Below are 17,654 nucleotides of genomic sequence, written 5' to 3'. Positions count from 1 at the left end.
ATGTCAAAGATTTTGTGGACAGACGAGGCTACGTTTAATCATGCGGGTGGTGTTAATCTCCATAATATGCATTATTCGACTGAAGACAATCCGCACTGGATACATGAGGTGCACGTTCAAGGTAGATGGAGTCTTAATGTTTGGTGTGGTATAGTTGATGGAAAGATCGTAGTTCCATATTTCTTTGATAGAACTTTAAATGTATAACATATTTGGATTTTCTGGAAAATCAGTTGTTTTAACCTGTTTTATTGGAAGATATTTCCTTACAAACAAGAAGAGATATGATATTACAACATGATGGGTGTCCTGCGCACTTTTCCAGACTAGTTCGAGATTATTTGTATGCAAGTTATCCAAATAAATGGATTGGAAGGGGAAGTATATTTTCATGGCCAGCTAGATCTCCAAACTTAACATGTCTGGACTTTTATCTGTGGGGAAGATTGAAGGACTTAGTGTACCAAACTCGACCAACCACGCGAGACCACATGAAACAGCGCATTATAAACGCAATAAATAGTATATCAACAGCTCAGATTGAAACACCTGTTATGTCTACGCGCGAAAGATTACAGTGTGTACAACGATGGAAAACAATTTGAACATTTAATTGGACATTAAGTTTTAATGATCGAGATATTTGTATGACCTTTCACACATTTAATTTTAAGTCATAATAAAGGGTGAGCCAATACTATACTTACTTCTGTTATTTAATCCAGTTCCATTATAATTTACAATAAATAGGTGTTTCCATTAAATATTTTAAAGAAAAACAAATTTTAACCTTTTCTATTCGAAAGTACCCTATAATCATGACAATTAAAACTAAATGCAATTGTTTTATAGTAGATGTAACTTAAATCATCCACACTCTTTCTAATGACACTAATTTCGTTAAAATCGGTTGATCCAAACCAAAGTTATAGGTATTTATCCACAAATACTTTCCAACTCTCCCCCACCCTTTATTTGAAAAAATTTAAAAAAAGTACTTGCAAAATTCAGATCTCTTTCTAGTTTACTAACCAAAAAACTGCTTTCCAAATTTTTCTTCACAGGTTACGCCCTCTAGCGGTTAATCCAGAAACTTAAAAGTTATTTCCAGCGATTTCTCTTGGCCACTTTTACTAAGGAATTTTTTCTCCTAAAGTTATAACATAAATAGTTTCTGATATATAGCCGAGAGATCGGCTTATTGGACCACCCAATAGTCTCTGTAGTATTTTATTTTCGTATTAGACCTATAACTAATGGATGTACATACTATTTATTAACTAGTAGTCGAATTGAATGCTGAGAATTAAACTAATTAAATGATGCAGATTTGTTTACAAATTTTAAATTATAACGCTACGGTCGCCCCAGCATTCAAACTGCGTGGCTTATGAAATGAACATCCACATCAAAGAGCAATCCGTTTATACGATAAATCACTACAAAATATTATGCAGATTATTATAACTAATTACTGTAAATGTATAAATTGACAATATGATAGATAGGCTATTAATTTTTTATATAGCTTTAATGTATTCGCATTTTAGCTAAAAATGCAAAAAGCGGGTACGACTCTATGACCACGAAAGGCTTGAATTAGTCCGTTCGATGGCCCGTGAAGAATATTAGAATTTGTTAAATGAAATGAAACTAAACAATAAACACTCGAAATAATATGAGAATTTTTATGTAAAGAGTAGAATCCTGAATACTTTCTAATCCTAGTCTGTCAGCAGCAACTGTTGAAAATAATTCTTACAAGAGGTTATATAAATTATCAGTGGGCAGAGGGGCATATAGGTTTATTCGGCCATTTAAGTTGGCAAAAAAAAAGAGTTTATGTTGAATAAAAAAGTCTGCTACTTTAATGTCTTCTAACTTCTCATAAAAGCGACATTAGAATTTTCAAACCCTTTTGTGCCTTACCACAACATGCCATCTTAACCAAACATGAAATGGACTTCACAAACGTCAAAATACTGGCCCAAAAAACAAAATTATCATAAGAGATCCCTCCTAGAAATGAGCCATATTCTTAAACATCCATCAGCCCTTAATAAACGAATTGACATCGATAAATTGAACCAGATTTATCACTCTCTTCTAAATTAACTCTATTTTCTAAACAAGCAAGAGGCAGTGTTTTTGGTTGTCACTACAAGAAAACCAAATGAAGCCGTCAGTAAAATTTAAATTCACCCGACAATTAAATTAATGGATTTTAATGCCTTGTAGTTAGTTGTCTTTTTTGTTAAGATATTTGCTCTATATGCCGAGTTTCTTTACTTTACAGTTTCTAGAACATCTGAAAAACTACAAATTGTTTTGCAAGTATGGTAAGGTGTTTACTTAAAAAGTTCTTCATTATATTTGTAATAAACTATTAATAAAGAAGCTTTTAAAAAATTAAAAAAAGCGAAACGCATTCAATAAACCATTGAAGAGCTGACTTCTCTTTTTTTCGCCAACATAAATGACCGAATGAACCTCTGCATTCACTTGCTAAATACTTTTGCTCATCCATAGATCGATCCGATATACCACATTCTAATTAACGCCGTAGATCCATTTTAAACTACTACCTTAAACTTTTTTCCTCTCCAGGTGACCTTTACCAGTTACAGAAAACCGTTAAATTTTTGTATAATTTCCGTTTATTTTACTAAATTTTGTAAAACACTCAGTAGAGCAGTGTAATTCTTACCTAAATATTTTTTGCTTCATCGGACTTTATTGCGAATTTGCTGTATAAAATCCCTATATTATATATCATTCAGCTATCTGTTTTGACTAACTTGCCCTTTATGGCTTTTGTTTGAATATATTCAAACTGATCCCTTCAAACACGCTGCAATAATCCTTTTAAAGGTACCGAAGTAAAGAAAAATATCCCGTTAGGTCAAAAACATCCTACCGCCTAGAAAACGCTAAGTAACGTTACTTTGTCTGTTTAAATATTTTCCGATAAAAAGGCAAACATCTTCAATTCTTTTTATTTTCCGTATTGTATCAAGATTCGAACGACCATTTTATGTATGTTCCAGACTCCTTTTAGGTGAAGATTATTTTTGGTATCTATCGTTTCTTTTGGTATATTTTATTTTGTATTTTCTCATCTAATTAGAGTCTTATTTTAGAGGCTACTTTTATCCTAATTTGGAGGCCCCACACATCCAAGTTTATCCTAAATCCTAATTCAGAGGCCCCTCGTATTCAAGTTCGTCCTAGTTTGGAGGGCATGTTTTTCCAAGTTTTTCCTCAAACGGAACCACTTTTAAGTTGGTCCTAGTTTTCTCAGCCAGGACACTCTTCTTCTACTCATGCTGCGCTTTTCTTGAATCTTTCTCTGCATTATTAGTTTAAGTAATTCATATCTGTCACCACGTGTTATATGACCCAGATATTGTAGTTTTCTTATTTTGATGGAATCCAGTATCTGCCTGCTGTTCTCTATTCTTCTTAGTACTTCTTCATTGGTTATTCTGCCTGTCCAAGACATTTTCAGCATTCTTCGATATTTCCACATTTCAAATGCTTCCAATTTATTCAGACATTGTTTATTTAAAGTCCATGTCTCCACACCATACAAAAGAACAGAAAATACATAACACTTTAGTACTCCTTTTCTAAGATTCTAAGGTCTCTACAACATAATATTTGTTTCATATTATTGAATGCACTTCTAGCCTTTTATATTCTAACTCTAATTTCTTTGGTATAATCATTTGTTTCATTAATGTTTCCTCATAGATTTAACAACGATTTTCAAAATCATAGGATTGTTAAAAAGAAAGCGAACTAAGTTGTAGAAAATCCAAAAACTGAAGGGTATCCAAAGAAAGAATGTTGCAATAAATATGTGGTAATATAAATGGTGCAAATATAAATCACATGAAGCAAAAGATATTGAGAAAGTATATTTTATACCTTACCTTTCTATATATCAGGGAACAAACGGCTGCTCTAACTTTCATACCATAATGAAAGGCATTCATGATATACTGATTGATTAATAAAGCGCTTATTCCATTTAGAACTACTACAGCCCCTGCATACCAAAGGGCTTCTTCCTTAGTAGTCTCTGTTCCTGGTTTGAAGTACGATAACATGTTACCCAACATGATGGGCTGTGATAACCTAACTAAGAGATCCATTAGAGCTAATATACAGCCTAGATATAAGTATTCTGGCCAAAATGTGGACACTAGTATTTTCAGAAGGCTCGGTTTTTTTCTGGTTTTGTTGCATTTTAATAGATGGGAATTCCATTTTCTGAAAATAGAGAGATTATATTAATAAGTAATAATCAAAAAGCTCTAATATATCATAAACATTATATCATAAATTTATATAGTTTTATTCTATCATTGAATACCTTATAGAAAGTATACCTTTAGAAAATGCATAAAAAATTATGTTAACTCTTTCCAGAAACGGCGAAACAAACCCTGCTTGACATTTTTAATCACATGTGGAACAATAGTGATTTCCTAATTTGGAAAAAAGCAACAATCATTCCCATACTCTAACAAATCTTCATTTTTATCTGAATCTTACAGGCCAACGTTCCTAACCTGCTCCATGCGCAAACTATTAGAAAAAATAATCAATAAGAAACTAATATGGTTTTTGAAAACTCACAAATTATTGATTCCCGAACAATCCGGATTTCGCCCGTCCATAAGCACACTTGATAATATTATCGACCCATAAAGTCATATTCAAGAAGCATTTGCTACTAAAGGTAAATGTCTAGCAATTAATTTTAAAACTAATAAAGCTTTTGATTGCATTCCATACAATCATCCTAAATAAACTACAGCAATGAGGATTGAATGGCAATATAATAAATTTCATAGGCAATTTTTTATCTCGAAGAGAATTCCAGGTTCGTATTTCCGGTAAAATATTTTTAACCACGAAACAATTAAATGGTACACCACAAGGGTAGATTCTGAGACCAAAGTTATTTTTAATTCACAAAGAAACTAAATATTTGTAGTTGGCTGTATACCATGTACCTATCACAAAAAATTTTATTTAAAAATTTCTTTATAAAAGTATCTATATAAGTGCTCTAAAAAACTGTTTTCAAGTTATTAGGGCCCTAAACTCTCTACATTTTTTTTAACGAATTTTTAATGAGATTTGGACGCGACGTAGGTACTAAAACTCCTTTTAGCTCCGGCAAGCTTTCCTCATCTTCACCACTTTTTTAGGCCACGAACCGCCACTGCCCTTTATATTTTTTCAACATTTGGTACATGGAATATGGAAAGCAGATATGTGTAGGAAGTTGGGTTCTTTAAATTTTATTATTGCAGAGTGGAATGTTACTTGATGTATTTGAGAATGCTATTGAGATGGAGTGTGAATAGAATAAATTTTGTAATGTACTGTTCGTATAGTACTTAACTTATAACTTAAGTAGAAAAGGCTTTCAATATTAAAATGCCTAGATACTATACACAGCACCTTATTAGGAATAATTCTAGGAGCTTACAGAACAACGCCTGTAGAAAGTCTACACTGAGATCTTTTATTTGCATCACTGACATTTTGGGCAAATATTGTCGACAGACTGTTCAAAGCTGCGTGGTCAGTAGCTTTGCGCACATTTTGCGTTTGAACGGATTTCGACAAAATTCCAAAAAAGATAATCCAGGAGAGTCATGAAAGCATGGCAAAAACTGGCATGGAGGAAATAATAGGACTGCGTTTGAAAGAAAAAATGTGTTATTGCTGTCTAAGTACCTACTATATCGGAAAAACATCAATCGTGAAATGTCTGGCCTAGAAAGATTATATGAATATAACAAATTTTATCATTTTCACATTTATTGTGAAATTCGATTATTTCCTAATATTAATGTAATTTTGCTAATCTCATGATTCCTACCACAACTTCTGAATTTAACTAATTAATGAGATTTTATCAAACTCTTTAATTCCGACCTTAATCAACAGATATTTTAAATAATTATATCCTCATTTCTCTTTATTTCGTTGATGTCAATCTTGAATAGACACTGAAGTGGGCTGTCGAGAATTAAAATAGAGTACAAATCCCTTTTAAAGTGAATAAAGGTTAATCTGTAAAATAAATCTGCTGTCTCTTGCCTGTTCTCTTCAATTTCATAAGTAGTCGCTCGGAAACGATGTCAAGATCTTGGTTGCTGATTGCGAATTTTACTTCAAGCGTGTCATTAGATCATTAACGAGTCGTCAGGTATGAAAAAACTTTATCGAGAATACATATTTAGAGAATATTCAATGGGATTATATCATTAACGGGAGTCCTTGTGATTTTCTCTTTTATCGAATGTTAAAGGACCTCACGCTTTCTTTTACTGTATTTTTTATTATCTGTTATTGATTGATAACTTTATACAAGAGCAGAATCGACGACAGTATATTGCAGGTAGTTAAAACAACAAGTTAAACTAGTTAGTTTGAAATATAAACAGGGGTAAATATGTAACGATACGATCGTTAATAGTCTAACACTTCAAACGTTAGCAAAATCTTTCAAATAATGAAACCGAATTCCTACATAGCTACTAATTCGCCGCCGTAAAAGTAGGCAATTTATATTACTGTCCAATATATCGATAGGTAGGCGATAATAGAATCGATTCCCTTGTCATTGAAGAAGAAGGGAACGAACCTAACCTTCTGACTTCAGTGACTTCTGACCTATGAGTTCATTTTAGAACCGAACTTCAAGGAAGGAAGTTGATAAGTGTATAACGGCAGGCAGGATCTTTGGGAAACAGAAGAAAATTTAAGTTATTTCTTTTGATTTTTTTTTTGGGAAATGTAAAGAGTTGTTTTTGTTTGTGGCAAGAAGTTATTTAGTTGTTAAATATTATTATTATATTATTAAATATTCAAGCCAAGGTCACTTGATGACAACTATATTCTAGTTTTTGTTAATAGAACAAAAACTATATGAAGTACAAGAACATAGAATAACCAGGTTTTTATTATCTTGTAGCCTGCCGGCTCCAACTTGAAGTATTGGGACCCTTTAGTTTTGGATTTGGGAAGGAATAATTTTTAAATTTTTTGGAAGTACTTGGGATTTGGGGAAGAATTGGACGTTAAGTTAAGGAAAAGAAAAGATCTAATTTGCAATTTTCTGGTTGGTCTGCCAGGCTTCTACCACAAACATAGGCTGAGCCATTTCAGAGACTACCCTCTATCTGGACATCAGGCAGCTGAAGAAGGAAACCCCTTCGCAGCAGCCATCCCATATAGTTATTAAGTACAACTAATGTAAAATTTAATAATAATTTAATTTTTTTATATAACATATACCTATATCCTTGGATACTTAGGCCTTCAGCCTGAGTGGGTTACGAAACAGTGTTGTGCACAATCTCTGGTAGTACCTTCGCCTTGCTGAATCCTTTTACTTGTCTTAATTTTATTATTTCATATTTACTTTGCATTTCTTTATTTATTAATATTTTATAGAACACTTATAATAAGTTGTCAGGATATATTATCCAATTTTATGGTAATTCTTATGTACTTTCACATATATCAAATTGATGTAGTACTGTTTTAGTGTCTTAACTCTATTGTCATTTTTTTTAACTGCCTTTTATTAACTGGTATCATTATTTCATTTTTTTTATGTTATTTTAATAATTACTATTTATTCCAAGTGAGTTATGCAAGCAGTATTAACATACTCCTTTACCTCATTGTTAGAGGACTGTGTAGATCAATCTTTTTGTATACAATTATAGTTTGGGTCATAGTTTTAGGCAACTGTTTTTTTGTAAATATATATTTTTGGTCATATATTTTAGTAATTGTTTAGTATTGTTATGGATCAGTTTATCAATCAGAAATAGAATAAAGAATTTTTTTTATTATTTTAATATACCGCGGGCATATAAGTTAAAATACAACCCTGTACTTATTTGTAATAGACCATAATAGAAAACATTGTTCCGTGAAAGACGTGAAGTGAATAGTGAAAGGACAATGTAATATATTTAAGGAATAAACTTTGTAATTGTATTTTGCGGTGGACATTTTTCGAAAGTAAATAAGAATTAGATTTAGATATGAGATAACAAGAATTTGGAAGCTTATTTCGGTTGAAAAAGGCAAAATTGTTAATGGTTTCTGAAAAGTAATTTGAGTGAAAGTAGTTTATTTGTTTTAAATATTATGTTGGAAATTTTCTAAATCGAAAATTAGTGGGAAAGATGAATGCTTATGATTGGTTAAAAAGGAATGATGGGGGATGAGAGAGTTTGGGAAGGTTGTCTGGGGAGATTGAAAAGATGATTATGTTACCGGCAGACCAGAAGAGAAGACGTGTTTTTCGTGTAGTCAATCTGAGTACCAGTGTTTTCGTGTGTTAGTGAAAAAGGTGGAAGCTGAGAGCAGATCAAAATCGAGAAGATTAATACCTCTTTTGAGTCTGCATAGTCCACGAGATACAATTGAGAAAGAAAGGAGAATTTGTGAATAAAGAGTACCGGTCAAAAGAGGCTTGGGCTTGTGTTTTCGGAGGAGTAGTTTGCTGGTATGCGGTTTGGATCGATGCTGAGAACGGGAAAGATTTGATGGTAGCCGGACATAATCAATCAAGGAAGGAACTGTGGTTTGATCGAGAGGAGACATCATTGGTGAAAAAAAATAAAGGTCAGTCAAAGTAATTTGAATGAAAGAAAACCTCTAAGATATTCTAAAGATAAAATCAAATATAAACATACGAACTAAGATTCCAAGTTTCAAAGAGATATTTTTTTTTTGTGAATAAATTATATTTTATATGGTCAATTTTTTTGTGGATATTATTATAAAAAAACAGATCAATAGATAGTTTGTCATTAAAATTAAATTTAGAGTATAGGAGTTTGTTGGGAAAGATAATTGCCCACAAAAGTTATTTATTAATATTCAACGTATTGCTTATTGAAAATAAATAATAATTTGTGTGCATATTTATGTTGTTTTAATGTTAGTTCCGTTTCCTGTTCTATCCCGATTAGGAGCAACTAGGAGATACTGAACCCACTCGAAGAGATATATAAAGTAAAGTGATTAAAGTAAAATTAAGAAGCACCCTGAGAATTTTTAATAGTAATTGATTTGTATGACTCTGCATAAATTAGTGAATTAATTAATTAAATAATTGGATTAATTAAATTAGTATTAATTAATAATAAAACATCATAAAGCAGATCACAACGGTATATATACATATATTATGGTTTTGGGGGTTATAAGTAAAATAAGAGTCTAATATAGTGTATAAAGCATTTCCGAATTTTATTTGTTTCCTATCATCTGTTATTTTTCAGTTAGTATATAACTATATATATATATATATATATATATATATATATATATATATATATATATATATCCCAAATTGGAGTAATATTCAAAATTCACCCTGGCGCCCATCTCAAGATCATCTTGGGATTGATCTAACCTTAAGTTACTACAGGCAAGCAAATGTGCCAACCTCCTCTCTGAGCACAACTCTCATTCTTTTGAGCTAAGCCTATTCTATTGTAGTACTTCAAGTAAACTTTATATATTTTTTTTGTATTGGTTACATTCCCTGTTATTTAACCTTTTAATTTAAATAATAATTAATTTAAAATTTTATTTAACCATAAATCTTCTTATATAATTTCTAATATTGGCTTCACCATCTCAGGCTTTTTCCTTTTAATTTGCAACAATTAGCTGTTCCCTTATTTAATTGGTAACAATTGGCGCCCAAGCTGGGGCCTTGAAACAGGAGGAGGGCAATAGGAGTTTTACTCAAATTTCTGCTGGATCGATTCTATTTGAAGAACAACAGCAAGGAATATCCCTGACTCTCGATGACTTAGCTCAGAAAATAGGCGAGTTTAGAGGAACTGTACATGATAGTCAATATGGTCGACTAACGTCTCGCTTAGCACACATTTCAGGTCGTGTCCACTTGCTGAGTTGCATTGATGAAGATCAACACTCCTTTAAAAGGTCTGTCCCGGTTAGGATACTTACTTTGGAGGGTGAACTCGACTCTAGAGTTAACCCTATTGCTTCATCCACTCCGAATGCTCCAATTAACATAGTCCCTAGTTTTTCCTACTCCAAACCAGTTCAAGTGCATAAATGGGGTATTACATTCTCCGGTCAAACTCAACATATCGATGTGATTTCATTTTTAGAGCGTGTAGAATGTCTTAGGGTATCTAGAGGTGTTTCAGAGGATGATCTTTTCGCTGCTTCAGCTGAACTATTAACAGATTCTGCGTTTACGTGGTTTATGAATAATAGGAATCGTTTGTCTTGTTGGTCTGATTTGGTGCAGAAGTTGAAGTCTGATTTTCTCCCCTATTCGTTCCAGGATGATCTACTGGATGAGATTAAATCCCGTAAACAGAAACCTGGTGAATCAGTTACTATGTTTATAAATAATATTTTGGGTATGTGTAGTAAGTTATATACTCCCTTATCTGACTCTGCAAAAATCAAAATCATTTTAAAAGGTTTGTTACCTTTCTATCATGCTCAGTTAGCCTTGGTGGATATCCACAACATTGAAGATTTGACTGACAAATGTAAGAGAATTGAAGAAACTCTGTCTTGGCCTTCACATCCTCCGACCTCATCTCGACCTACTTCAGGTCCTTCGTCCACTCCGTATCAATTTTCAAATCGATCATGGCATCAGAAATCTAGGGAGCGTAACATGTCGGTTTTAAATTCTAATTTATCATGTTGGAATTGCCATGTAGCTGGACACACATTTTATGAGTGTGGAAAACCAAGGACACATATATTTTGTCATGGTTGTGGGAGAGATAACACTCTCAAGAGGAATTGCTATAAGTGTTCGGGAAACGAGCAGACCGAGGCTCGTACCCTGAGCGTTCCTCCGTCTACAATCCCATCAGGGAGTACAACCACCGTCGTGGAAGGAAATATAGGTCAAGCAGGGTCCAGCAATTCAAGGTCAGGTCCCCTATCAGAGAAACCATCAACAAAGCACAACCGCCACAACAAGTCGAATCAAGGGAAAAAGTAACTTTGAAACCCAAAGCACTCCATTCTGACGTTCTCAATTCTAGAGTATCTTCTCCTTTATTAAATGTTAGGTGTAATTATGTTAATAATATGGACCAGGAAACAGTTCTGTCATCTGTACCAAGTTTTGATGTTAAAAATGATAATGATAGTTCTATATTAGTACCTTATAATGACTATTCTATATCTAGAGTCTCTGGCTTAGATATAAATTCTTTATTAGTTAAGAAATGTAACGATAATCGACCATATCTCCAAATTGAGATTCTAGGACAATCTTGTTTGGCATTATTGGATAGTGGCTCTAATATTTCATTATTAGGTTCTCATTCATTGGAAATGTTAGATAAAGCTAACATTAGCATATCACCTATTTCCTCCCTGTAAGTGTCAACTGCAGATGGAACAATCCAGTCTATAGTAGGTAAATTTGAAACTGAAATTGTGGTTGCTAATATCAGGAGAAACATTACGTTTTATATAATACCTTCTGTACAAAATACCATAATTCTTGGCATGGATTTTCTAAATATATTTAATAGTACGTTAGATTGTTCAGATTTTTCTTTGTGTATTTCTCCACTGAATTTATCCACTCTTACTGTCATCCATGATTTCTCTAGTTTATCAGTTTCACAACAGAAACAATTAGAGGCCATTATGTCCAAATTTTCATCGATCTCTTCAAAAGACAAATTAGGCCGTACCTCTCTAATTTCGCACACTATTGAGGTAAATACGTCTACTCCATTTAGACAATTTCAATATCCTATACCTCAAGCGTGGCAAGCAGACTTGGGAAAAGAGATTGATTCAATGCTTTCTTTAAATATTATAGAACCATCGACTTCTTCTTATTGTAGTCCACTTTGGTTAACTAAAAAGAAAGATGGATCCTTCCGAGTTTGTTTTGACGGTCGTAAGCTAAATAGTATCACTGCTAATAGGGATGCCTATCCTATCCCCAGAATCGATGTCATCTTAAGCAAACTCCGGAGAGCCAAATATATCTCTTCTATTGATTTATCCAAAGCATTTCTACAAATTCCTTTAAGTGAAGAAAGTAAGAAATATACTGCTTTTGCTGTCAGTGGTAAAGGTCTCTTTCAATTTGTCACTATGCCTTTTGGTCTTGTATCAGCTCCTCAGACAATGTGTCGTCTGATGGACTTAGTCATTGGTCCACAATTGGAACCATATGTGTTTTATTACTTAGATGACATTATAGTTGTAACTCCTGATTTTGATTTACATATTGAGATTTTAGAGAAAGTGTTTTCTCGCCTTCAAGAGGCGAATTTAACAGTCAATATAGAAAAATGTAACTTCTGTCGTCCTAATCTTAAGTTTCTGGGATATGTTGTCGATAGTCAAGGTTTGCAGACAGATCCTGATAAGGTAACTGCTATCAAGGATTTTCCAATACCGAAAACCACTACCCAACTACGTAGGATCTTGGGAATGTGTGGGTATTATCGTAGGTTCGTACCTTCCTACTCCACCTTATTGTCTCCACTTACTGATCTCCTTAAAAATAGGAAAAAGGGCCAGACTATTACCTGGACTTCTGAAGCCGATGATGCTTTCCGGCTTATTAAAGAAGCTCTCACTAGTGCTCTTGTCATGATGTCTCCAGATTTTAACGAACGCTTTTATCTCATGACAGATTGTTCCAATACCGCTTCAGGTGGTGTCCTCTTTCAGATGAAAGATGGATCGGAACACCCTATAGCTTACACTAGTAAGAAACTCAACAAGGCTCAGAAGAACTATTCGACTACAGAGCGTGAACTCCTAGCTATTATTCATGGCTTAGAGGCGTTCCGGTATTATTTAGAGGGTCGTAAGTGTACACTCATTACCGATCATAGCTCTTTATTATGGCTACATTCCATGCGTAACCCATCACAACGTTTATCCCGTTGGATTTGCAAACTATCAGCTTTTGATTATAACATTGTACATCGCAAAGCCAATGGTGTCGTAGTAGCTGATGCCTTGTCTCGTACTTTTGATATTAATATTCTCGATTTGTCTAGTTTAATTCCAGATGCATGGTATCAAAAGATGTTGGTTAGGGTTGCTCAAGAACCGGATCGGTATCCTGATTTCAAGGTGGAAAACAATGTTCTTTACAAACATATTGTTAGTTCCACAGAAGTTTTAAATAATATGTCGGATTGGAAAATAGTAGTCCCCACAGCAAATAGGGATGAAATCTTGACTTCATTTCATGATAATGTGACAGCAGGTCACTTTGGTTTTTATAAAACATTTAGTAGAATAGCTGAATTATACTATTGGCCTGGCATGCGGTATGCAATTAAACGATATATATCCAGATGTAAAGTTTGTGCTACATGCAAACCCAGGAATATGCCACAAGCTGGATTAATGGGTTCCTTTAGGAACATTAACTTCCCATGGCAAATGATCTCTATGGATCTCATTGGACCATACCCCCGTAGTTACAATGGGAATACATATTGTTTGGTAGTCGTTGATTATTTCACAAAATTTCCTTTAGTTTTTCCTCTTCGTAAGGCTACTGTTCCTGCTATTATTAAATATTTAGAGGAGCAAGTCTTCTTGTTATTTGGTGTTCCACAAATAGTATCGTGTGATAATGGTCCTCAGTTTGTATCTAAGGCCTTTAAAGACCTCCTCAGTAAATACAAGGTACAAAAGATTTTTTATAATGCTGCATATCATCCACAGGCGAACCATAGCGAACGTGTGAACCGCAGTATCGTGACTGCTTTAAGATCTTATACTTACGAAGACCATCGAGCGTGGGACCAATACATCCATTCCATAGCTCAGGCTATAAGAACGTCTGTCCAAGAGATCACTAAATGTTCTCCAGCTTATCTAAATTTTGGCAGAAACGTGCCTTTATCCGGTGATTATTTTGGGTTAATTTCAGACAATTCTGCAAATCTTCCTCAAATTTCAGAGAACCTCCATCGGTTAAGTGATCTTCAGCGTCTACCCCCTATCTTTGCCGATATTAGGAAGAAGTTGAAATCTTCTTACCTTCGATCACGAGTTCATTATAATCTGAGGAAAAGAGACATGCGATTCTTTGTTGGCGATCGAGTATTAAAACGGAACTTCGTTAAGTCTAGTAAGGGAAATGCGATTTCTGCCAAGTTCTGTCAGAAATACATTCCTTGTATTGTCAGTAAGGTAATTTCTCCTTTAGTCTATGAACTGAAAGATAGTTTGTCTAACAAACGTATCGGTCAATTCCACATAAAGGATTTACTGCCAGATAATACTGTCAATGACTTGGACTCTTCATCATCAGAAGAAGATGTAACTTAACAACCTTGCTTAAGTTAATCCCTCCTTCTAATTTTTTTTGTTATACTTGGTTGGTTCATGATTAGGATTTGGATAGGATTTTGATTTGAAAACCCCGGATAAATGCTACGTTGTATTTATTTTGAATTTTGTTACTACTAAATTTTTATTGATAGTTAAATAGTAATTTTTACATAATTATAAGGCGTAAATACTGGTACAGAACTGTCATCCTTGGTACATAGTTGTTTTCATACGGTTTGGGTATGTTTTATGTATGTTGGTTACGATTTTGATATTTGTATCGAGAAAGTTAGTATAAAGTTTAGTATTATTCCGGAAGGTTAATATTTTCATTTGGTCTATCGAGCCTTAATACTATACAGTTGAGGAATACTATATAGTTAACTTATATTTATAAGGAATCGGAAACAAGTTGATTTACTAAAGTCAACCTCTGTCAATTCACTATACTGTCTGAATATTTATTGAGATGCATAGAGATACAAATTGTTGAGATTACTCATCTTTGGCAAATGCTGGCTGTGTTGTTTAACGGTGTAGAACGTGGGTTCGAAACCTGGAAACCTTATCAATTGGGCCTCGATAAGGAACAGATTTCATGGCTCACGGTTTTTTGTCGTTATGATATACACGTCCTTCCAGATGTCAGATCTAATGATAATATAGTTAAATAGGTATAGTCTTTATATCATATATCAAACATTTTAGATGTTCGACTTCAGTGTACTCTTTTTTTTATCAAACTATTGACACTAAGTTATGGTATTCTCACTATGGTTAACCGTTTAGTTTATTTAGCTCACCTAGTTTAGACCTTTTATAATATAGATACCTTTAATGATGTTCTTGTATAATGGACAAATGGATATTTTAGTTGAAACCTAACTTTCCCTACAAATTCAAAAATTTTGTTTAGCGACTAGAGACAACTTCAATCTGCAGTTTCATTGGAAATTGGTTTAAGCGCGCTCTAGTCCTGTTTATTTTAGTATGTGTTTCTGTCGTCGACTATTTTATGGTTAATACGTTAATAGGGATGTCTCCAACATCTGATGTGCTCTTCTTCTGGCTATTCTTATTCATCCATTGTAGCTTTATGCTATAGTTACAGAATTCCAGAATGAGTTAGTTATATTTATCTTGATAATTCCATACTGGTACCTATACCTTCATTAGTTCATATAAATGGTCATAACCATTCTTCTTCTTGGTATGTGGAACTTGCTGGTTATGCACGTTAATCTGGGGTTTAGTAAGTTTCAAGGACACGAAAGGGAGTCCTAGGAAGATGAGTTGGGATTCTTCCGGATGTTCGGCCTAGTCAACGAAACCTTATTGAATGCCAGGTTATTGCTGTATACTAGTTAAGGACTATACGACCAACTATTTTCTATAATGGTTTGACTTCATAACAGCAGGTAAACTAAAGATGGTGAATTGTCTCTGACAATCCAATGTCGTTTCAGTCATTGTGTAGACACCTGGTCCCAAGTAAACTTTATTCTTTGATATAGCTTAATGTTAGTCATTGTGTAGCAAGAAGCCTTAAATCAGCCTTATTGTTCTCCTTGGATATACTAAATATGAATCTGTTGTCTAGGGTAGAATCGTTTTTGGATCTGGCTCCTACTACCAGTTTTTTTATTACGTTGGTACATCCGTATTAATGTGTTGGTTGACATGTTCAATTTTATTTGAGTTTAGTTGTTATATTGCGAATGGTTATAAAATCTGCCTGATTGTCTCACTTTGGATATGCAATATATACATAAATCTGGTGTCCCTTGTTGAGTCAATTTGGTCTACCTTACCATTCAGCGATAATTATCTGAGTATGTGTAGTTACATTTGGATATATTTGGTATGTATTTTGGTCACTCCTACCTTTATTGGTGGTAAAGTGTTACAACTCCTTTTACACGACTCTTAAATTTGTGGTTATTTTTAATCGTTCGAGTCTGATGTAAAAGTGGAAGTTGTTATTTATTTGGTTACATTTGGTACATATTTTGGTCACTCCTATCTTTATGGTGGTAGGGTTTTACGACTCCTTTTACACGGCTCTTAAATTTGTGGTTAATTTTAATCGTTCGAGTCCGATGTAAAGATATAAGTTGTTAGTTATTTGGATTATGTGAGTGTATATTTTGTTGCTCCTACTTTTAGTGGTAGTTGAGTGTTTGTGGAGTTGAAGCAATTATAATATGGGGTTTTATTAAATCCGCTAGATTGACTTCAACCACTTGTGATTTATCAGTTATTATGTAAGTCACAGATGAAAGACTCTGTGCAATATATTATATGTGATCAGAGTAGTATCTGAGTCACTAGTTGATGTAGTTTAGTAGTCACACTAGTGTTGGATCCCATGGTGCGTGATTACTGTCAATTATCTTTAGTTAGTGTTTATTCATTTAAATGTGGTTTCCACAGTTTAAGCAACTTAGTATATGTTAATTCAATATTAAGGAAAAAATTTACCTTTAACTTTTCATTATGCACTTAGAGGTATGTTTATAAATAAGTTAGTCCACATGTCATTCGATAATTCAATAACTACAGACCATTTAATGGGTATTATATAAGTGGGTTCCCAGTAAGAAAAAAAAAAGAAAATAGCTTTTCTTTTTTTTTTTCCCGAGTTGTAGGAGATTGTAACGATACGATCGTTAATAGTCTAACACTTCAAACGTTAGCAAAATCTTTCAAATAATGAAACCGAATCCCTACACAGCTACTAATTCGCCGCCGTAAAAGTAGGCAATTTATATTACTGTCCAATATATCGATAGGTAGACGAATAGAATCGATTCCCTTGTCATTGAAGAAGAAGGGAACGAACCTAACCTTCTGACCTATGAGTTCATTTTAGAACCGAACTTCAAGGAAGGAAGTTGATAAGTGTATTATGGCAGGCAGGATCTTTGGGAAACAGAAAAAAATTTAAGTTATTTTTTTTAATTTTTTTTTTGGGAAATGTAAAGAGTTGTTTTTGTTTGTGGCAAGAAGTTATTTAGTTGGTGCAATTTTTAAGAATTTATATTGTTTTATGAAAGAAAATCCCTAGAAAGATTCTGGTAAGTTACTTTCCATACACCTACATCTTCCATTTAAATTTTCCAGTTCTCAATCATTTAAATCTTCTCACTTTGCTAGACATATCCAAAAATCATTCTTATTTTTTATATACATATATAAGTAAATTCCAGTGTGGAAATATTAAATATTCAAGCCAAGGTCACTTAATGACAACTATATTCTAGTTT

General features: G+C 33.5%; 1 protein-coding gene across 3 annotated transcripts in view; it reads right to left on the bottom strand.

Moving 5' to 3' along the window:
- LOC140445513 (ATP-binding cassette sub-family C member 4-like) overlaps positions 1 to 17,654 on the bottom strand; it is a 390,598-nt gene that overhangs the window by 56,130 nt on the left and 316,814 nt on the right. For all 3 annotated transcript variants that reach the window (XM_072537582.1, XM_072537583.1, XM_072537585.1), the window contains one exon: positions 3,936 to 4,275. In XM_072537582.1, coding sequence (XP_072393683.1) covers positions 3,936 to 4,275 — 340 coding nt within the window. The remainder of the gene's footprint in view (positions 1 to 3,935; positions 4,276 to 17,654) is intronic.

The sequence above is a fragment of the Diabrotica undecimpunctata genome, chromosome 7 (assembly GCF_040954645.1).
Source record: "Diabrotica undecimpunctata isolate CICGRU chromosome 7, icDiaUnde3, whole genome shotgun sequence".
Lineage (NCBI taxonomy): Eukaryota > Metazoa > Arthropoda > Insecta > Coleoptera > Chrysomelidae > Diabrotica > Diabrotica undecimpunctata.
The sequence above is the reverse complement of the archived record's forward strand: the minus strand, read 5'-3'. Positions and strand labels throughout refer to the sequence as shown.